This window comes from Rousettus aegyptiacus, unplaced genomic scaffold (genome assembly GCF_014176215.1).
Source record: "Rousettus aegyptiacus isolate mRouAeg1 unplaced genomic scaffold, mRouAeg1.p scaffold_m13_p_2, whole genome shotgun sequence".
NCBI classification, from domain to species: Eukaryota; Metazoa; Chordata; class Mammalia; order Chiroptera; family Pteropodidae; genus Rousettus; species Rousettus aegyptiacus.
In genome coordinates this window covers 23,497,770-23,520,460 of record NW_023416295.1, presented here as the reverse complement: position 1 = coordinate 23,520,460, position 22,691 = coordinate 23,497,770, and the positions used below count along the sequence as shown (strand labels likewise).

At 46.8% G+C, this 22,691-nt stretch overlaps 1 protein-coding gene across 4 annotated transcripts in view; it reads left to right on the top strand.

Annotated features, from left to right (window-relative positions):
- The window catches only part of NRP2 (neuropilin 2), a 114,086-nt gene that overhangs the window by 53,735 nt on the left and 37,660 nt on the right, over positions 1–22,691 (top strand). For all 4 annotated transcript variants that reach the window (XM_016135087.2, XM_016135088.2, XM_016135090.2 and 1 more), the window contains exons 8-12: positions 3,703–3,847; positions 6,360–6,709; positions 8,615–8,759; positions 13,018–13,134; positions 16,106–16,246. In XM_016135087.2, the coding sequence (XP_015990573.2) occupies positions 3,703–3,847; positions 6,360–6,709; positions 8,615–8,759; positions 13,018–13,134; positions 16,106–16,246 (898 nt within the window). The remainder of the gene's footprint in view (positions 1–3,702; positions 3,848–6,359; positions 6,710–8,614; positions 8,760–13,017; positions 13,135–16,105; positions 16,247–22,691) is intronic.

Sequence of the window (22,691 nt, the reverse complement as noted above, 5' to 3'; positions counted from 1 at the left end):
TTTGAACTGTTATTGAACCAAAACATCAACAGCATATACTCTCCCTCCGAGTGGGGCAATCACCGTGTGTCCTGGACACCACTTGAAGTATATTAAAATTCACAGCACTTGTCCACAAAAACACTTAGGCTGTAAGGGACGGTGGGTAACTAAAATGCCCTGTTACAAAGTAGACATTCCTAGGGCAGTTCTAGATTTGAAACTCTTATGAAGAAAGCCTTAGAATCTGGGAGACAGGACCTTACTCAAACAATTCCCTCATTTAATACAGGAGGAAGTTGAGGTCCACGGGAGGCGGATATTTGCCCACACTTTTGAGCTAATTAGCAGCAGAGTCTGGTTGGTTTTTTTTTTTTTCCTATGTCACACTCAGAATGAACAGTGTATAAATAGTTTAATAGAATAAGATGGAAAGGGAACACACATTGCAATATATATAAAATACACATATATATATACACACACACACACATACACACATATATATGTATACATACACATACACACATATATATGTGTATATGTATATGTATATATGTGCCTTACTGTTAAATTGTACACCTGAAACTTACTGGATTTCATTAACCAATGTCACCAAATAAATAAATAAAGTAAGATGGCATTCCTTCAGTAAGGGGTCCAAAGGGTAGAGGGTAGATATGAGCACAACGTCAAGAGCAAACGAGAAACAAGAAGAGACTGGCCTCAGAAATAGGAAGGGTCATTTGAGGCCACATTGAAAGAGCCTTCATTTTGTTCCAAGGGTGGGAGAAGAGTGACCAGAACAAAGTGGAAACTGAAGTTCAATTTGAGCGGCCAGGTTGATGGTGTCGGGCAAGTAAACTGAGTATGTGCCTCCCTTCTGACTGATGTCACTGTAGGCAAAGACCAGGGGCCTCCCCCAAACCCTGTGACCCCATCCATGCATGGGAAGACCAACCCTCTCACTGGGCATGTACAAACGGGCATGTGCCCACATACACCCACATGCAGCTACATTCACACAGCAGCTTCCCAAAGGCAGTCCAAGGATGCAGTCATTTTCTTACTGAGATGGGGGGGGGGGGGAGAAAAATTTTCTTGGTATTATTATCTGCCGACACTGAAAAATGAAGGGGTCAGATAAGATAAAATTGGATATTAAAAACACATAAGACGTGCTGTGTTTCTAAACAGTACCAGCATGGTGTGTGTTCTGTGGATTACAGCTGTGTTAAAGTTCAAATCCACTCACCACTCCAATTATGTATTCACATAGCAAATCAAGACACACACACACACACACACACACACTCCTTAACATCTCCTGATGGAGGCCACACACAGTCACTGTCACCATCCTCAGGGAGCTGGCCAGTGGTGGTCCCCCACTGCTCACAGCACCTGTCCAAAATAAGCAAAGTGCTATACTTGTTTCTTCCTTGCCAAAACAAAACAAAAAACAAATGCAACGCCTCTGCCTCATGCTGAATTCTAGGAAAACAGATTACTTTTCTTCCCTAAATGGATTTAGTTCCTCCATCCTCTTCCTGAGAGCTGCAGATTTCTTCATAAGCACCCAGGAAGCCAAAGTATAGGCACAGCAAGGCCAGGGCCTTCCTGGGCCCTGTTCCCTCCTTCCGGATCGTCCCTCCCTGAGATTGAGATCACAGAGCCTCGGGCACCTCTCTTCCTCTCTCCATTGACCTTCTCGCAGATATCCAACTCTCGCCCTCTTTCTGTCTGTTTCATGGCTCTTCTTCTTTCCTCACTTTGTCTTCTTCCCCTCTTCATCCTCAGTCAACATGCAGGAAGCAGCCAGTTTGAACCTGAGAGAGATGAGTAGTCAAGTGGTCCTGTCTCTGTGCTCCCTTCGGTTAATGAGGCAGCAGAGAAGGAAACCGATGGCCTTAGGACCAGGGCAGGTGGCTGGCTCTGCAGGATTTGGTGGGCTCAGCACCGGGAACAAGAGATTTAAGCACAATATGGTAGACTGGTGAAAACCTGTTCCCTCCTCTCCTTTCCTCTATTTGTCTTAACCAAGCTACTTCTCATTTGGTTGCAAAAGGTGTAATGCCTCTGATCCTTCACCCCACCATCATTGGTGTGCCTTTTATTAAACGGCTCTAATTTTGGACCTTAGCAAGTGGGAAATATGGCGGGTTCAAGGTTGCCAAATGGCAGAGCACCTAGTTACAGTTCCTGGGGGATAAAGGACCATGTTGTTCATTAGCTCTGAGCTTCCGTGCTGCTCTTTGCTCTTACCCAGAACATTCGAAGTGGGGATTATAAACACACTGGGGACACATCCCTGAGCAGCAGCTCTGCCTCCATTCAGTCCATGTTTGGGGATCTGAGGGCTTCCATGACTCCTAGCCACCACCGTAAACGCTGCAAATGTCTTAAAAGAGATGAGAGTCAAACTTAAGAAACCATAGTCTAAACCCTAAAAACATGGCAAGGGCTTTAGACCCAGACAGACATCTCTGAGCCTCAGTTTCCTCATCAATAAAGTGGAAATAATAATGCTTAACCTCCACAGTAATGTGGACATAATTGTCTTTACGGAGTGGATGGCTCAAAGGTATTCATATTCAAATATAGCAGTTTCCCCATTCCTCTCGTCCCAGCCCTGTCAGAGCCCAAGGACCTGGCAAGTTATAGGTATCATGAGCTGAAGTATCTAGTCCCCCACCCAGGAGAAATTGCTAGGTGTTGCAGAGTTGGCTGTGAGTAGATTTGCAGTCAGTAGTTGTTATAGCTATGACGGGTATGATTTAGAAGCGATGGTGGTTTGTTGGTCTTCTCTCTACCCTTACCCAGGAAAAACAAAAGAAACTCACATATATTTGCTGCAGCTACTTTTTTTTTTTTTTAATGGAGAGCACAGAAAAGCATAAGGTCCATATGGTAGTTATTGATTTGGGCCATCTGGTAAGCTAGGACTTGCTCCCACCATGTTGGATTAGAAGCTGTTCCGACAAGCCTTTCCTCCCACAAGAGATGCATTGGTCAGATGGGGACAGGGATGGATTTCATTACAGGGTGGAGACTACAGTGAGAGGAAACCAGAGCAAGACTCTGAGGGGACTGTCTGGAGCTCTGACCCTACAACAAAGACCAGAGAGAACCGAGAACGTGTTGATTGACACCAGGACACTGGGGGTAGATGATGCCCCACCCCCACCCCCTCCCGTTTGTGGTACAGGAAGGACTCTAAGTAACTAACAAAAACAATAGTGAGGCACTTTATTATTATAAAATACCCTGCAAATATTACTATATGCCTGCAACGTGATGAAGAGGGAGAGGTCAAGTTCAAGCTAGTGAGTGAGGTCCACTAGCCTTGAAAGATGACATTTCTGCTCCATTTTTAAAGGATATTCTACTTTTTTCCCCTCTCTCTCTCTCTCTCAGCTTCTGACATGTTTTTCTTTTCAAGGCGCCTTCCTCTGCTAGCTCTCAGCCCAGAGGCAAATTTTTCTTTGCCTCCAAAAGTTTTTGTGAAGACCATTTATTGTTTTCAAGCTAGAGCTGTGTGAGAGATTAAATTTTTTTTTCATGGTGCTTCTAAAAAAGTCCAAACAACAAACCCACTGATTATTTTTAAACTTGAGGGAAATAACATTTAACAAAAACTTTCCCACCCCCTTCGAAGGCTGCACGAGTGGCTAAACTACACACGGAGATTTGAGTAATGTGGTCCTTCCTCTTACATTACAGGTATTCCAAGCCAACAACGATGCGACAGAGGTGGTTTTGAACAAGCTGCACACACCGCTGCTGACGAGGTTCATCAGGGTCCGCCCCCAGACCTGGCACTCGGGCATCGCCCTCCGGCTGGAGCTCTTTGGCTGCCGGGTCACAGGTGAGGTGGGGCTCCAGATGGGTCTGGATTATGTCCTGGCATCTGCACCCTCTTTCAGCTCTCTGCAAAGAGCATGATTGCAGCACATGACCTTTCCAGAAGGATTGATTCAAGGACTGAAGTCCTAGCAGAGTTCATCTATTCAGTCAGTCAGTCAGTCAGTCAGTCAATCAGTCAGTCTATACTTATTAAATGTCTACTAGCTAACGTTTATTGAATGCTAATGATGCACCCGTTTCCATTCTAAGCACTTAAGGTGTGTTATCTTTCATAATCCTCATAAGGACTCTATAAGGTTGGTGTTATTATTCTCTCCACTTTACAGATGAGGAAATCAGGAGTTAGACACTTAAGGCCCCCAGCCTCCTGGTGGTACAGCCAGGGTTTGAATCCTAGGCAGTCTGAATTCAGAGTCCGGCTCTCCTAACACTGTCTGCTGCCTCACATGAAGGCCAGGAGTTATGCAAGGCTCCGTGAATACGATCATGAGCACGACAGATCCAGCTTGGTGGGGACATCTGGACAAGTTGGGGAGTCATGATAATAAACAAACAAACCCATAAACAAATATAAGATCTAAGCTAAGATAAAGAACGTTGTAGGGGACTTGACCCAGCCCTGGAGGCTATGGGGGACTTCCTGGAGGAGGTGGTGATTAAGCTGAGGGCAGAGGGCACACAAGCACCCGGTGAAGGGAAGAGGGAAAGTGCACCAGGCAGTGGTCACAGCTCACTCAGTGGCATTGGAGGGACCGAAAGAGAAAGCGAGGGGTGGGCATGGTATATGGGCTGAGACCCTAGGGGTTCAGTGTGGAAGACAGATCGGAGAGACCAGAGCGGAAGCTGGGACAGCAGTAGGAGGCTAGTCCGTGGTATGGATGAGGGAGGATGGCGGCTGCACCAGCCCCAGCCACTAAGGAATGGTCCGAACCCTCCATCTTGTGGACCCGGTCCAGAGCAAGCAAGTTGCTTCTTTGGCCTGGAAGGGTCTTCGGTGTACATCTGCCCATCATCCTGTCCCCCAGCCATTCCACCTCTGAGAGGGAGTGCTCTGTGGTGGAACCCTGTTTTAAGCTTCTAGTTAAAATACCTCACATTTATACAGTCTCTATGGGCAGAAAACTAAGACTCAGAGAGGCTTAACGGTTTGACCAAAGTCACCCAGCTGGGAACTGAACCCATATTTCTTCAATACAAATTCTCTGCTCTGGTCCCCTTTAACGCACCTCGGCTTCCCTCTTATGGGAGTGGTTCGTCCTACCAGTCCCATCTAAGGGACCATCTTCTGTCCCTTTAATGTTACTGTTCCAGGCCAGCACAGGCTAACTAGCCAGAACTTAGTTAAGACTTATTTTCTGGAAAATTAAAAAGAGAACTACCACTGGTTCGTTCGTTCGTTCGTTCGTTCGTTTTCTTTCTTTCTTTCTTTCTTTCTTTCTTTCTTTCTTTCTTTCTTTCTTTCTTTCTTTCTTTCTTTCTTTCTTTCTAAGAGTTGGGATCACCTGGAGGGTCTTTTTGATCTGTAACTCAGTTTCCAAGTATTTAATGCACACTGACTATAGACCCTGCCTTGCCCGGACACCATTTATTCATGCATTTTCCACTCCCTCATTCACTCCACAAATACTTATTGAAGGCCTGCTGTGTGTTGGCCCCATGCTGGGAGCTGGAGCTAGAGAAGTGAGCAAAGCAGATGAGATCTCTGACATCGTGGAACTTTCAGGCTAGTGGGCAAGATAGATAATAAAGACAAGTACTGGAGAATTATAAACTAAGGAGGAAAAGAACAGGGTGCTTTGAGATAGAGTGACTGAGGGGACCTAATTGACTGTCGATTGGAAGTTCGGGGACAGCCTTTCCGAGGGTGTGACGCTTAAGGTTTGCGGTGAACAAAGGTTAGTCTGGTGATAACTGCAGGGAAAAGCATTTGGGGAGCAGGAACAGCATGTAGGAAGGATGGAGGGCAGTAACGAGCTGTGATAACCCCTGTGGAAGTAAAGCCTGACCCCAAGAAAGCTTCCATCCCGGGGAAAAAGATCACCCAGGAAACAGTGCTCAACTGAGCTCCCTGTGCTCACCACCCTTGGGAGTGTCACTGGAGACTGGCGTCACCAACAAGAATATGAGAGTCCTCAGCTAACTGCATTAGATGCTTAGACATGCCAGGTACTGTGCTGTGAGCTTTTATATAATACCTGATGAAATCCTCAAAACTCTCAAGAAGTAAATGGTATTATTAGTCCTCCGGATCTGGAGAAACTAAGCCACAGAATGATTCCATTATTTGCCCAAGGTTGTACAGTTAGTATGTGGCATAGCAAACATGAACCCAGGCACCATGGCTCCCAGTCCTGGCTGTTAAAACACAGCACTATTCTACCTTGAATAGAGAAATCAGTGCTGACTTAAAGTATGTAACAGTTGGGTTGTTTTATAGCTTCTGACTCATGAGCGTTAGTCTCGGTTATTGAGTGTCAGCCCTGACCTCTCGTATTTTTCTCCGCTCTTCGCAGACGCCCCCTGCTCCGACATGCTGGGGATGCTCTCTGGCCTCATAGCTGACTCTCAGATCTCCGCCTCCTCCACCCGTGAGTACCTCTGGAGCCCCAGCTCGGCCCGCCTGGTCAGCAGCCGCTCGGGCTGGTTCCCTCGGATCCCTCAGGCCCAGCCGGGTGAGGAGTGGCTTCAGGTGGACCTGGGAGCACCCAAGACAGTGAAAGGCGTCATTATCCAGGGGGCCCGAGGAGGAGACAGCATCACTACGGTGGAAGCCAGGGCGTTTGTACGCAAGTTCAAAGTCTCCTACAGCCTAAACGGCAAGGACTGGGAATACATCCAGGACCCTAGGACCCAGCAGCCGAAGGTAGGTCGCTCCTGGTAGGCCTTACCCTAAACTGGGAGGTTAAGTTGGGAATGCTGGCTTCCCGTCTAGATAGTCAGTCATCGCCAAACTCCTATTATCTAATAAAGTAAATACTAATTGAGAGATTACTTTGTGCCAGGCACTGTGTTAAATGCCTTATTTTGATTCTTATTATTATTTTAATTCTTAACAACACTTCTAGAAGGTAGATCATTTAGTCACTCTCATTTTAGAGTTGACAAACTGAGGCTTGATGTCAAGTCCAAGGCCGCACAGTATACCTATGGTAGAGCCATGATTCACATTCCACAAGTCTGAGGCCAAAGCCCAAACACTGACCACTGTTCAACGCTGCCTTTCTATAAAGTTCCATGACCTTTATACGCTATATCAGATAAAGTTTCCTTAGACTTGGCTAGACATCCAAAGGAGATGTGGTTTTTGGAGGCTAAAGTATAGAAACTAGAGATTTACTTCCAAAAACAACTATGTTTTACTAAACATTACTGCCCTCCTTTGTAGTTTCCTAGTCTTGACGCTTAGATCCCTCCCGCCTCTCATCCCAAGGCTGCAGAGAGGCAAGAGGAACTTGCTCCAGGCCGCAAGTGCAGGCCAGGGCAGGGCATCCCCTCCTGCCATCGGGGGAGCGAAGGTCAGCCTTCCACCAGGCACAGAGGAGCCGCAGGAAGGCGAGGACATCAGCCTTTGCCTCTGTCCCTCTCCAAGTTCATTGCATGGTTAGCCGGGTTTTCCGATCCTCATGTCTAAGTTACCCCTCCTTTTCCTCAGAAAAGCAAGGAAGGTGGTATCACATGTCTCTGTTGAGCCCCTTTACTAAGCAAATGTTTTCATTCTTGATGCAGAGGCAAAGGCTGAGTTGGAAGTTTTGCAATGCTGATGCAAACTCCCAGATCACAGTTCCAGAGCCTTGGAAAGGCTCAGGGCTTGGTAACCAGAACCTTCAGTGGATGGAGCAGAAGTTGAACCACAGGCTTCCCTGGGGAGAGCTGACCCTGGCTCTTCCTAGCCATTCTGGGGGCCTGGGAAAGGAGACAGTCTTAGCCAGGGTCAGAGCCTGCCTCCCCTGTGACAGCACTCCCACATTGGAAAGCAGAGACCCAGGGCGTCTTGCAAACCGGGATGGCCCTGTGTGCAGCATGCGTGGATGCCAGTCAGCCCCAGGCCCTGGCTTCCCCGACCCTGACATTCCCCTAAATCAGTGGCTCCCAGGTGTGCTCTGGGTTGGGTTCCCCAATTAGCTTCAACCAGGGCAGCCCTGCTGTCATCGCTTTTATGGGGCTCTGGGAGAGTTTCCTTCTGACAGAATTGCCTCCGCTAAGCAAAGGTTTGGGGAACACAGTCCCAGACTATCAATGTGGGACCGGAGGGTGTTGTTGTTGACCTAGAAAGGGGACAGTTACTTTCCCTTCAGCCTCTAAGTGAACTTGAACCAATCAGCCAACTGGGACTTTCAAGCATTAGAAAAAGAACTAGATTAGAACTTCTTTTTGTGATAAACTGAGAACTTCAGGACGAGCAAGGCAGCCTAAACTCCTCGCTCTTCTCTCTAGCTAAGTCCAGCTTAAGACCCATTCGGGGCCAGATCCTTTTCCGAGCCCTCAGTTTTAGTCCCAGGTTAGAAGATGGGACCTGGCGATTGCCACGTTCATCTGCTCCCTATTTTCCATGTTTCTGGGTCTCTAGCCCCCCTCAAATGAATAAGAACCTTAGGGTTTGAACGGAGCCCCCATAGGCAGCGCTGTCCAGCAACCACGAATGAGCTATGATGCTGCCTTCTGGCTGGACGTTAGGGGTGGGGAGGAGAAGGAGGAGGAAAGGGAAGCAGGGCATGACGGAGGAGGGGGTCCACTGTAAGAAGCGCTGAGCAGCCTGTCTCCCCTGCAGCTGTTTGAAGGGAACATGCACTATGACACCCCTGACATCCGAAGGTTCGACCCCGTCCTAGCACAGTACGTGCGGGTGTACCCCGAGAGGTGGTCACCAGCTGGAATCGGGATGCGGCTGGAGGTGCTCGGCTGTGACTGGACAGGTAAGGCCCTGGCGTCCCAGATGCCCTGGGAGGAGGTCAGAGCATGAGGTGGATGGGGGCAGAGGGGACACCTATCTGCCCAGCCTGGACCCTGCCATGTTCTCTTGCTTCAAACCACAGGCACTGCAGCCTCTGGCCTTGGGACAGTTTCTCAAGAGATGTGCTTTGTCATTCGTAAAGGATCATTTCAGCTCCTTTAAACACCTCCAACCCAAGTCTCTTGAACACAAATTATAACCACACATCACCCACCCAAATTCAATTAGACCCTGACTCTTCAGGCCAGGGAGCTGTGGCTGTTGATTTAGGGAAGGGGGGAAAAAAACCCTTCATGATAATACAGTATTCAGTTTATGTCTGAATCTGGCCTCCAGATGTCAGTGGCAAAGAGACTTCATTTTCCTTTCGAAGCCACATCTGTAAAAGGCATTTATTTGCTCCGGAGGGACTCCGTTGCTGGGGAGCTGACAGGAACAGGACTTCTTACCAGTATGTGGCGGGAGTCCTTCTCATTCTCACCTTGTCAGGCAGCCCAGGTCCGGGGAGCGCCTCTAACTCTCCATAAGGAGGAGAAGGCCCACCTCGTGTTTCCAGGGAGGCGCCCTGGCCTTCTGGGTCACGCCCCACCTTTCCTCTGGGCACCAGCCCTCGCGCCTTGGCAGAGCTGGCTCTAGGTCTCCCCCAGAACTCACTCGCCGCCTGCCAAAAGGAGCTTGGGGCAGCCACACGAGCCCGGGTGCCAGCAGGAGCAGCAGGCGGGCTGAGCCTTCCTTCCCCTCTCCGCCAGGGCCCTGAGTGTCTCCATTTTCCTGTCTGTGCTGTACCTGTCACCAGCACCCCCAGCAGGGTATTGTGAAGGATTAATAAGGGCATGTCAGAGAAACGCTTTGGACTCCCAGGGAGAAAAGTGCTGCCTGCTCACTGGCTACGGTGGCACAGAGAAGGAGTCCCGTTGAGGCGCGCAGGCTGAAATCGGGCCCAAATTAGCCTCTCTCACCTTCAGATCAAAGGCAGCCCCAGCGAACACATTCAGTCAGAAGACTTTATGCTCCTCGTTCGGTAGGAGCAAGGCCACGTTCCCTTGCAGCCTGCAGAATGCATGTCACCTGTCCACTTGCAGGTGCTGAAAACCACCCCTCCAACAGTGACACAAGCTGGCTTCATTTATGGCTTCTTCAGAATCAGGGCTAGAGATTCAGTGGACTTAGGAGCTTCTAGGCCAGTGGCTCGCAAACATTTTTAACCGTCACCCACAATTTAAAACAAATTTACATCAGGACCTACTTGAATTATAAGAACACGTGTGCATGCACGCGCATACGCACCTAAGAACACACACGTGTGTGTCTATGGGGAGGAGTGTATCACTAAGTGCCTGGACTCTGGGGACAGATTGCCAAGTGTGAGTCCCGACTCTGCTGATCATTGTTGGTGTTACCTCAGACAAGTTGCTTAGCCTCTCAACATCTCTGTTATCTTAGCTGAAAAACGGGGATGATAATGGCATAGCTACACCTCCTAGGGGTGTTATGAGGAGTCAATAAAATAATGAATAAAAAGTACTTTTAACTGCTGCCTGGCACCTGATAAGCCTGTTAGAATAAGTAAATGTAACGAAAACAAAAGGTTCCCAAAGCAGCACTCATCTGTACCGTGTGAGTGCACCCTGTAATAATTACAGTCCGTATTTGTTAAATAGTCATGACCCATTAAACTAATTCCACCGCCTACTAATGAGTGTGACACAGGGTTGGAAAAAAATCACAGCTCTAAGCCAGTGCCTCTCCCACACACAGAGAAACCGAGTCTTAGAGAGAGGAAGTCACTTGCCAGATGTCACTCAGCGATGCGGAGGCTGGCTCACACTTCCCTCCTGTCCTCTGCCCCCGTGTGCCATGCCTCTCCCAGGCTGGCTCTGCTTTGTGACCGGCAGACAGCCGCTAATGGCCTTTTCTACTCTTGACCCAAATTACACTGGCCATGGTCAGCAGCAGGTTTCTCATTTCAAAGCCCTGCCTGACCATTCCTCAGAAGATCAGAGTTGGGACTTGTTACCCTCTGCCCAGCCTCCTTCCCTTTGAAGTCTCGGACATCTGGTTTCAATTGCGGGGAGCGCGGCAGTGAAATGGGCAGTTACCTCGAGCGCCCAGCCCAAACACAGTGGACACAGAGGCCGGCTGCTGTTTCCCCACTGTCAGTCACACGCCCTGCCCTCCTGTGGCCTCTCCAGCGCTCTTTGCCCCCGGATCGAACATCATCTCCACCAACCAACTTACGCATTTTGCTACCTAGCATTTCCAGGAAACTGCTCTCCTAGGCCATGTGGCTTCCTTACTTTTCACGTGTCCATTCGTTTCTGCGACTTATCCTTGCTTCACTTCTTCATTCCTACTCCAGAAGGACACCAGGGAAAATAATGTGCTGGGCTGAGTCGCCGCAGCTAAATAATTTGACAGGGCTGCTCCACCTGTTAGTTGGTTTGTGTTTCACATGATTACTTCTTGCCTTGCTGCCCAGAGTTTGCTTTACAATTGAGTTTGAGATCCTGTGACACAGTGACAAATTTGAACTTACAAATTAGGACGCTTCGAGGTTATTTGCTGTTTACTGCGAGCAAGAGGCAGACACGGCAAAGGGAAGTCTGAAAGGTTATGTGCGCAGTATTTAATAGCAGAAAGATGGGAAGTCGACCGTGAAAAAGCTATTCAGTATATTTAGTGATTTCCTTCAGCTCCTGGATTTATTAAATAGTATGCTGAAGGGGCCTGACAAAGACACCTAATCACACACAATAGTGCAAAAGAACATGTATAGAAATGGAAGGAACAATGCGCGGGCTTATTCGGGAGTCTCGTTGCAACACAGCTCTGGCAGGAAGACCTCACCCCACAACACACGGACTTGAGCACCAGTTACCAGAACTCCTTTTCGCCCCACCCAAGAGCCTGACTCACAGCTTCATTCATTTCATAAACGGTTGCTGAATGAATGACTTCCGGGAACAAATAAACAATGAATGGACTGGTGAATGAATTACCTAGGCCGGAACTGACTGCCTGCAGCCAGGTTTGGCCCAGCCAGGTTTTGTTGCTTGCCATTTGTTTTAATATTTTGGATAAGTTGCTAATATTGCCATGTCTGGAGATTTTCCATGAAGATTTTTGGATTCATGTAGGGAAAAAAAAAAATTTCTTTGCAAGACCTGGCCACACTGGTCACCTCCCCCCACCCCACCCCTTTGGGGCCTCAATCTGCTGGAGACGGTCACGGTGGCCTCCTTCAAATCAGGCATGTAGGATCCCCTCTGCCGCCTCTGTCCTACACTTTGCTCTCCCCCTCACCTCAGCCATCCTCACGTACAGGAGCTGTTTACATCTAGGAAGCATTTGAATTTGCCGCACCCAGACCTAAAGGCACAGCCCCAAATTAGATCCACCAAGTGGAGACTGAGTCCCTTTGAATCCATAGTCCTTTCTATCCAGTTTTGCTCAGGCTTGAACAACAGTAGCTGAGGTCACACCTCCTAAGCGTCTGGCTTCGCCTATGGCTTTGGCGACTGTGCTTCTGATTATCTTGTTATAGGTGGGTCCCCTAGGTCACATTAGCTTTGGTTCAAAAAGTTCTGACTCAGAGAAGGCTGAAAAGAGAAAGTCTATTCCACATGAAAGCAAGGGTGAGCCGGGAAGGCACCTCAGTTGCCACCCAAGGGGCAGTGCACAGATAAGCATTTTCCACGTTGTTAAGCTCACAAGATTTCCTCAAACCGTTTTTGATTGGCATCGTTCATTTTCTGTGTGTGCGTGTGTGTGTGTGTGTGTGTGCGCACGTGTGCACATCACCCACACTTCTGTCTTAAACAGAATACCCAGAATGTAGTTTAGCCTTGCCTTGGGATCAACATCACCCATATCCATTACAGTCTCACACGGCCTTTGTGCCCACCTCAGGACCTCTGCTGTACAGTGAAGAGCATGGGTTTGGTGGGTTTGTGTTGGTGCCTCTGTCGGGGCTGTTTCTGCAGCTTGGGACCATTCTCACTCAACTCAGATGATGCTCCTGACTTCAATGACAGAATACAGAGGTAACTTCAGGAGAGAGAGAGAGAGAGAGAAGAGAGAGAGTGTACATCTTCATTTTCTCTTTCCTTCTCTAATAGCCCATACTTTGAGAGGAAACAGTTTTGGCACCTTCTTCCTGCTGGGTTTCAACGCAGGCTGCTGCCATGCAACGTTCACATCCCTTCTTTGCCTTTATGCAGATGCAAAGCCCACAGCAGAGACACTGGGACCCACCGTGAAGAGCGAAGAGACCACCACCCTATATCCCATTGATGAGGAGGCCACCGAGTGTGGGGAGAGCTGCAGCTTTGAGGATGGTGAGGATCGGGGGGTCAGAGTTATATTTTATCCAGGATGGCGCAGGTGACAACCAGCCAGAGTCGAGGCTGGCCTGTGGCTGGGGCAGGGACCTGGGGGTCCCCTGGGTCAGCGATCAGGGAGATGTGAGTATTCAGAGGCTTGGGACAGTGGCTATTTACAAACAAGGTAGAAGCATTCAGATGCTGGGACAACCAGTACAGCCCTACAGGTGTGAATCCACTGGTCATCAGCCGAGATAAGGGTTCGGTTAAAGGGGACTCCCCCCTCGAGAAGTCTCCTCCTCTAGCCCTCACTTCAAATCTTTGGAATCCACAGCTGTGATCCTTTTTCCTGCTAAGCTGTGTCTTCACGGAACAGTCAGATGAAACTCTGCGGTGACGTGGTCGGCACAATGCAACAGCAGTTAACCATTCCTTAATTGCATTTCCCGATGTCTTTTCACCTCCTCTGATTAAAAAAAAAAGTGTAATAATTATGACTTCATAAGGGAGCGCATCCCATCCTCCATGAGCTGAGTGTAGGTCAGTGACGAAGGCAGAAATGGGAAAAGGCAGTGCAACCGGCCCTGCAAAACTCAGGGCCTCCGCCTTTCAGGTCAGTTTCTTCACATGGGAAATCTGCATTACTTTCATTTCATCTTCTAAACATATCCAAGTTAGATAAAAACAGTAATTGGCAGAGCCCAAAAGTGCATCACATTTTAAATCATACTGCCGAGGTTACCGAGTACGAGGACATTCCTGACAAGCCACAAATTTTGGAACACCTGGCATTTTTGGCTAGAATTGAATGCTCGACAGCTTCGATTTACAGTAAATTACTGGTCATTATTAAATGTTCGTTAAACAAAATGAGGGAAGATGGATGAAGAGACTTGGAAAGTGATGGAGACATAAAGTTGTAACACCAGCTCGGTAGGTAGATGGTGGAATCTGTCAGATCCACAGCCATTCGACAGTCTGAGGAACCGCGCTGACGGAGCGGATGGCTCCAAAAAAAAAAGAAAGAAAAAGAAAAGAAGAAGTGGCTGCAAAGAAGAATGGGAGGAAAGCCAAAAATAAATGCTGAAGTTGTGTGACTGAAAAATGATAATTTAATGCATATGCTTTCAGGAATGTGCTTTTGTATTTTGTGTGGGCGGAGGGACACTATTGGTCAGGGTTAGTTGAATACAGAATTCCGACATTTTAATGAACTTGTTTTTGTTTTATGAAGAGGAGAAAGGGACTTGGAGAATCTTGCAAGACATGTTTAAGAGTTCGAGAGCCAAAAGCGGAATGCATAGGGAGTTAATATATGGTATCAGATTAGCAGCATTAGCTTGGTGGAGGGCAGGAGGAGGGAGTTCTATCTAAATGGCCGTCTCAAAGAAAATTTAAGGGTTTTGCTGCAAATGTTCAGAAGTTTAATATAATTTTCCCGTTTATAGTGGTTTGTTTCATTTGAGGTTTCTTTGGTGGTTCCTCCCCCCCCCCCCTTTTTTTTTTCTTTTTTTGCAAAAGATCTCTTTGTGGAATTTGGTTCCTGAGATATAGTATGCATGTAAACATTAGAGAGGAATTACGGTATATTGAATTACTCCATATTTTCGAACGGAAAAATAGAAATTCAGAAATTGTCGGGAGAAGGAGATGGTGAGGACTGAGGGCTACTTTTCCCAAGCCACAGGTTGATGCGGCTATAATAGATTCCATGTGTTTCTTCTTGACTCAAGCTGACTTTGGCCGAGCGTGTGCTAGCATTAAGAATTCCCTCTTGGGAAGGGGAGGCACCAGCAGGGCCTGGTGGCGCTCTGCCTCTGAGGCCACCAGCGCGCCCTTCCACTCAGAGGTGAGCCTTCCTCACCTCCGCGGTGCGAGCAATTTGTTCCCGCCAGTCCATTCCCTTTACACTTCCTACGCCACATTCGAGGCCTTCCTTACAGAAATCCCTCCCTAGGAACCCATGGAAGAGGAGTGAGGAGGCCAAAGACCCCACTTCCTCTCTGCTACCGGCGTTCGCCAGCAACTTTCTGCTGTCTCCACAGCCACTGCCAGCAAGCATCCAAATTCGGATTCCCATTTCCTCTCTTTCCTCCACCTCTACAGACCCACCCTCACTTAATCATATATTTGGCACCAGCTCACACTGGATCTTTAGAGCTGAGCGGAACCTCAGAAGAAATGCTCGGGTTCGGTTTTCTAGCTTAGGCAGGTGAACAAGCGAGCAGACGAGACAAGCCGCGATGTGGTCACATCTTAGATTTCCACGAGGACTGTACTCTCTGCTGCCCTCAGATCAGGCCCTTCAGCACTTAGCACCATGCGGACTTATTCTTCCTCCTGGTCAGTGCCGAGCTGGGCTGCCCGCTGGCCTGGGCCCCTCACTTCGCCCTAACGTGCCAAGTCTCCCGCCTGGCAGTGCCTCCCCCGGGGATGCTGCAATGACCTGGTTTTCTGAAACGGGGACCTATCACAAGGAGGTGAAGGGTAGCAAACAAGACTCCCTTGTTCCTGAGGCCACTTTACCCTCCCTGGCCAGCACCTCTCTGGCACATCAGCCTCTCTGGATGCCAGTAGGCTGCCCCATTGCTTCTGAGAGCCAGGTTGGCAGGAGCCAGCCTTCCACTGGGGCACTGGGGAGACATTCTTCTCTGGCATTTAGGGAACAGCAATTTTCACATTTGTCTGCTTCCCAAGGTGGACAGAAGAGGCTGATTAGAGCCCAAAGCCATTTGGTGGCCTCATTTATAATTGCTTACTATGGGAACCACTGGCAGACTTGGCTTTCATGCCTGTGAAGGATGAGACCAAAGGCCGACCCGAGACCCAGTGATCGCCAAGATGAGTTAAATGAATAAGCAAAGGGAGCCACTTCTTTCTCTGCTCTGCACTCAGGCCTTGCCAGCCATTTAAATAGCACCGCTGTGGTTGTTCTCAGAATCTATTTCATTTCCCTTCCTTTGGGTTATTTTTTTCCCCCTCTTAGACAAAGATTTGCAGCTCCCTTCAGGATTCAACTGCAACTTTGATTTCCCTGAGGAGCCCTGTGGTTGGATGTATGATCATGCCAAGTGGCTCAGGAGTACCTGGACCAGCAGCTCCAGCCCAAACGACCAGACATTTCCAGGTAAGCCTGTTGTGAATGTAGAGCCGAAAGAGTTAAGGCTAGCCCGCTCCACATTTTTCAGCTCCAGAGTCCCTGCCAGGCTTCATAACTTCCCACCACAGAGCAACCCTCTGCTCTTTGCCCACAAACCACCACAGTTTTTGCTTACAGCGTCACCCCACAGAATAATGGGTTGGTGGTTCCTACCCATTCTTATGATTACAGTATGGCCTGGAAGCTGAGAGGGAGCAAGAGAGGCCAAGATAAAAGAAGAAGAAAAAAGAAAGAGCAATCGGGAGGTCCTAGGAGATGGGATGAGTCAATGTCCCCTTGTTCCCATAGCCAGTACTCGCTGCCACCATCACAGAGCCTCTTGTCAACTTCAAGCTGGGTATTGGTCTTAAAATGGCTCATTAGGAGACCATTGACCTCAAGTCTGACTGATCCTTCTCTTAGAATATTATTGCTTCTGTTGTAAACTAAGCTGAGGGTCTGAAATGCTGCTGCACTCATGGGGTCTAGCAGAGCTGCCTGATACTTGTGCTCTCGAAGAGTATTGCCGCCAGTTCTTGAAATAGTTAAGCCACCCTTTTACTTTCAGAGAGTCAGATTTGAGAAACCTCTCTGGCACTGTTGATGGAGAGGGTTACTTTTATCCCTTCTAAACAGGTGAGAGCAAGAGTTTGCTGTCTCTATCATCACAAGCTTTTACAGCAGTATTCTGGTAAAGATTTAACAAGGAGCTTTCCGAGGATTAAAAAGAAAAAAAATAACTGTTTTGTAATGTTCGCCACTTTCAGTGATGTGAATACTCCTACTATGGTCAAATTCTGTGGTCAAATTCCATCTGCCAACCATCGTTAGAGGTGGAGTTGAGAAGCACAGTGACATGGCATTGCTTAGTTTTTTTCCATCATATAGATGTAATAGATATAAATAACTTCGGGAGCATAGGTACTGGAAAATGTATTAAAATAATTAGGAAGTGTCGAGTTTGGAGAATTTATTACCTTTAGTTGTTAATATAATTTAATTGTAACTTTATATAATTTAATTTTTAATAACGTTTGAGTTCAACAACTGGCTTGCAAAATTCCAGAAAATATAACAATCGGCTCTCACAAACATTGGCTCCAGCACACCATGCATTAGCTTTCAATTTTTCTACACCCCTGGCCTGGACCTTAGAGCCCCAAAAAGCATTCAAGAGGAGAAGGGTTAATTCTGGAAATGAATAGATTAAATGTTGCTCAATTGGAGAATAAAAGGGGAAAGGGACCTCTCTGTCTGCAGGGTTCCCCAGAGCTGCTCTGTAGCCCCCCACACCCAGGACTAGCCATGCCCCCTGTCCCCAGGGAATGATGGTAGGACAGGCACTAGGAGAACACTGCAGGACAGCCTCCTGACGCAGCCTACACTCGCTTTCCCAGAGGGTCACAGCGTCTGCTCTGGAGAAAAACATTTTCATATTTCAAGTGTTTATCTCTTCAGCATTTGAGTGCTCACAGAGATTAATATCTGAAGATCACCACAGCCTCAGGCAACAGGAGAGAACACTTACCCTCTCCCAGGCTTAATCACCCCCCCTCCTCTCATTCACTGCAATAATGTTTAATTAATATAATGAGCCTCCTGCACGTTGGAAAAAAATACTTATTTTTATAACCCAGCCTGGATTTTTCATTTTATTTCCTCTCCTTTGAGACTTGGCCCAATTAATTGGTCGTTTTCCCAACCCCCACTTTTTATCTGAACATAAAAATGTGTAGGGTCTGTGTATGTGTGCATGAATAGTGTTTTTATGTGTGTATTTGTGGATTATGGGTGTATGTATGTGTTTGTGTACATGCTTCTTTCTCTAGGCGTTTGGTTTTTTTACGTGTGTGTGTTTTGCTATGTGTTTTTATGTGTAGATGTATGTGTTTATATGTATGTATATGCATGTGTTTGTGTGCATGTGTTTTGCATGTGAATCTGTGTGTGTGTGTTTGCGTGTCTGTAGGTTTGTGTTTAAGAGTGTGGTTTATCTGCACGAGTGTCCGTATGAGGGGGAAGCTTGGCAGAGGCACTTCGAATAAAGGGATGTAGATGATACAGCATAGGGAGACTTACTGGCTCTCACTCAACATCCATCTTCAGGTTATTTCTAATAATTCAGCCTCCTCCCTCGCACTCTTCTGAGTGCGAGGCTACCAGGCCACCAATTAGCAAGTGACACTTCGGAGAGTGCTTCAGTTACTCTCCATTTGAGCCTGGCCTTTACCTCTGTCCCTTTTGCCCATTCACCTCTGCTTCCCTCTCTTCCAGCCCTCGCCCTCACCCATTCAGACACCCCCTCTGCCGACCCTGGGTACTGGTTGGGAATTCTAGTCTTCATCATTACACCCTGCGGTTTGGGAGGGCTTTTCTGAGCAAGCTCACAAAGCAGGCAGAATTCCAACCTTTGCCTAGATAAATGAGGTCAGAAAGAAAATTAAGGCCATAAGGAACTGCTAGATTTAATGGTGTTTCTGGCCTAAGATACTGAAAAGGAAAATAATTGTTTTCCTCTTCCAGAGGAATCCCTGAAGTTTGGGAAAGTGGCACTTGTAACCTGCCTCCAGAAAACAAAATCATAATAATTTTTTCAGAGCTCTTCCTTCTGCCCTCTGATGATTTAAAAAATTATTTGCTCTATTTCCCATATTACTTCTCCTTTCAAAACTCTATACTGGGCTTTAAGCCGGAGAAGATAGAAAGCCATCACTGTTTAGGATGGTCTTTTCTTAAAAAAAAAAAAAGGGGGGGGGGGGCCTGAGGGGAACAGTTGGGAGAAAGGAAACAGCTGTGCTTGGTTAGGGGCAGGGCAAATGCTAATGGGATCAGACTCCCTGAACCTTCTGAGTTAAACCTGAAAGCCTCTGTGTCACACACACGTCATCATTTCACAAAGAGGAGGCCACTCTCCTCTGTAAGAGAAGTGTGCCATATGTTTTATTAGATTGGTAAACAAAAGTAATTACATTTAAGAAAGGAGGCGTCTCCATCAAGTGCAGAGGGAGTAGGTATGGAAGAGAAGGGAGGAAGGGGAAAAGGAAGTAGCCATGTTGAAATAACATACACAGGCTATTTGGTTAGAAGTGTCCGTGGAAACGACTTACATTCCTTAGATATTTTCTGATTTAGTTCTTTTCTCATGTTTTGTTTTTTCTTGGTTTTTTTTTTTTTTCTTTTCCTTTTAAGTAAGCAATTAGTTCTGTTCTTTTGGCTAGCGGTAACGGTTGCTTAAGGCTGACAAGACACCCACTGGTTTCATTCCACTGTTTTTGTTTTTCAAGATCGTCTTTCAAGCCACTCAGAATTTCTTTTTTTAGCTCTTAGCTTGTGGCTTAGCAGCCTGAAGTGTGTTCATACCCTCCCCTAGGGAACCTGTTCCCAATTCAGTGACCCCTGGCAGTTGCAGAGAAGCTGGTCCCATGTTCTCTGAGAAGCCACTTTGCCTTTTCTCTGTAGCTACAATGACACAGAAAGTATCTCCCCTAGTGGGAGTTTTGAGAAAAATCAGATTTAGGTCTTTAAAAAACGAGGCGAAAAGTCCTTGAGATGGCCCTGTGTCTAGACTTGTACTGTTGAATATGGTAAGTTATTAGCCACATGTGGCTATATTAATTTGAATTAATTAAAATTAAAGACAGCGAAAACTTCAGTTCCTCTGTCACACTAACCACATTAGCCCCATTTCAAGGGCTCTGTAGCCACACTGTGTCAGACAGCGTAGGTCTAGAATATGCTCCTCATGCCAGAATGTCATCTTGGTTATCACTGCTCTCGCACCGTTAGGCAGTAACAGGAGAGTGACCTCTGGGATCCTTGCTGATGCCGTTCGGTATAAGCCAAGACTGCCTTCTCTACAGTCTCTTGGTGGGAGTGTCCAACGGCCAGTATTTTGGTCATTGTGTCATTTAACTTCAGCACACAACCATAGTAACATAGCATTGGATAGTATAGGAACTATTTTATTCAATCGAAAAGAGACTCCGAAGTAAATCCTAAGTAATACAAATAATAGTAATAATGATAGATGTTTTCATTGCTATTGTTATTATATATTGTCAAGAATGAGATAAGAAGACTAGAGATACAGGATACTTTGCCAGATCCACTTCAGAATCCTCAAGTGTGTGTGACCTCCACAAATGTGTGCTCTCTTGTTGACCTCATGAAGGATGATTACAGTATTACTTCATGTCAATAACTTCAGAGCACGGGAGTGATATTAGGAAAACAGGCAAGGCCTACTTGGAAAGGAGAGAGGCTGCCTAGCACTTATGTTTTTAGATTCAGAGATGGCACCTTTACTCTGGGTTCAAAGACAAGCTCAAGTGGGAGTAAATCAAGAACACAATGTTCTGAAATATTTGAATGATACAATTGGTGGCCATCCTATCAAATATAAGTGGTAGACATGGGCCCATTTTGATGTAGATTGGGTCATTGAATAAACTCCATTAGAATGAGGACCAGAACTATGATTCATTGTGGGATACACACACGAGAAGATTCAGGGTGGGTCTGTGGGTGGATGACTGCAGAGAAATCAAAGGGAATAATTGATGGGTGAACTCGCTTATGATAGGTTTGATTTTTGTCAGAGAGCTACTGGTGACTCTGAGTAATAAAGCAACTCTCTGAAGTGAAAGACCTCTGTAGATAGGACCAATGGCAACAATCAGTCCAGATGCTGGATTGGCATGGATTTGAAGTGCCTTCAGAAAGAGGTTGCTGTGGCTTGGCGGGGGCTCTGCAGCCACTGCAAATACTGAGACTTCTCAGACTTAGACCATGATAGATAATTAAAGGCCAGAAACAGCTTGGCTAAAAGCAAGCCAATATTCAAGCAGTAGCTTTAACTGGAAAAGTACAGAGGACCTTCTTTCAGGAAAGTAGAAACACTACTCTGACTTTGTAGAAAAGACAGCAGTAGAGAGGAAAGCCAATATTCCTCTTTTTCTGAAAGTTGTGATTGCTTAAGTTCCCCAGCACTGAGTGGATGAATAATAAAGGAGCAGTTTGATAACGCAACTGCCTCAATTGCTTAACCTTCATGAAAGCTGACATACCAAAACACAGCTCCAGGTAGACTCCTGCAAAATTGCAGGCCTGAAACCTCAAATTGTCTATAAGATGGTCAATCGTAAACCTTGAGAACATCCTACTGAATTCATCCAGAGTCAGTGTTTCCCTTAACTGGCTGTTAATTCAAGGACCTTAGCAGAGACAGACTAGCCTTGGAGGCCAGCTGAGGGGCTGACTCATGTTTTAAGCATGACCTATACAAAGAGATTGCATCTCCTGCAGCACTAAATATTCTTTCAGATGGTTGCTCTAGTAGGAGGGCAAGATACTAGCCAGAAGATGCACGTATTGGACAGATGGTACGTTTGGCTTCGTGATAGCCAGTAGGATCAGACTGGTAATTTATTTCAGGGTTTGGTAAGGTGTGGACACAGTTGGTTCCATTGCTCTTGGGCCAAATGCTGTCACATGTTCACAAAGCACTTATGCAGCCGAAGCCAGATGTGGCCATAAATCGCCAGGTGAAATATCAGGGGACCCTTTTTAGAGACAGCATCAGGTTAAAATGCCTGAATGACCCTGTCCTCTGCACTTCCTTTCTGCCCTTTTGAACCCCTGTTGTTCATTCCCATGTTATTATTTTCCCTGTATCATGGGCAACAACAGATGTTTTGAGTCAGGGACCCTTGCAAAATGCCTCCTAAGTCTGTCAGGTATCTCTGGGACATTATTTCTTCTTTCTCTTTCAGCAACTGAACATATTTCCTTCCCATTGTCTTTTTGTTGGAAGCTATCCACTGCTGATATCACTGCCATCAGCTACAAGAATAAAAAGCCTACAGCAGGCAGGGCTGGTTCTTAGCTAGTCAGTTGTCACGTTTGGGCAACCTCTTAATAATCCGAAGGGCTTTTCTTTAAAGTCCAAGTAAATCATTAAAGGAGCCCACCCATGCCTTTCCAACCCTTTGCTCTATCAAGTAATCAACAGCTACTGTGCTTAAAAATCCCTCTGTGTTTGATAGTAATAGGCCATGAATTGGGATGTACAGAGAACAGACTTCACTTATAGCACATGTGATTCATTTATAGCACATAAAGGAGTGCCCTGGCTTAGAACAGCAGAAGCACTTAGCTTGAAGGAGAGTCAGTGGAGACCTACCACTGTAACTAAAGGCTTGGGAAGTGGACATTTAAAGGAGCAAGGGTTGTGTTTCCTGAGGTAATGAAGACGAAGAGTCTTCATTCTTCATGAGTGGCAGGATTTCTAAGTCAGAGGGCAGAAGTGGATTGGGCTTCATCAGGACCACAAGAAGGATGTGTGCCTAAATGACAGCAGGGATGTGTGTCTAAATGACAGCAGGACTTAAAACTGAATTTAAGAAGTCCCTGCCAGTGTTGTGACTTAGAAAAC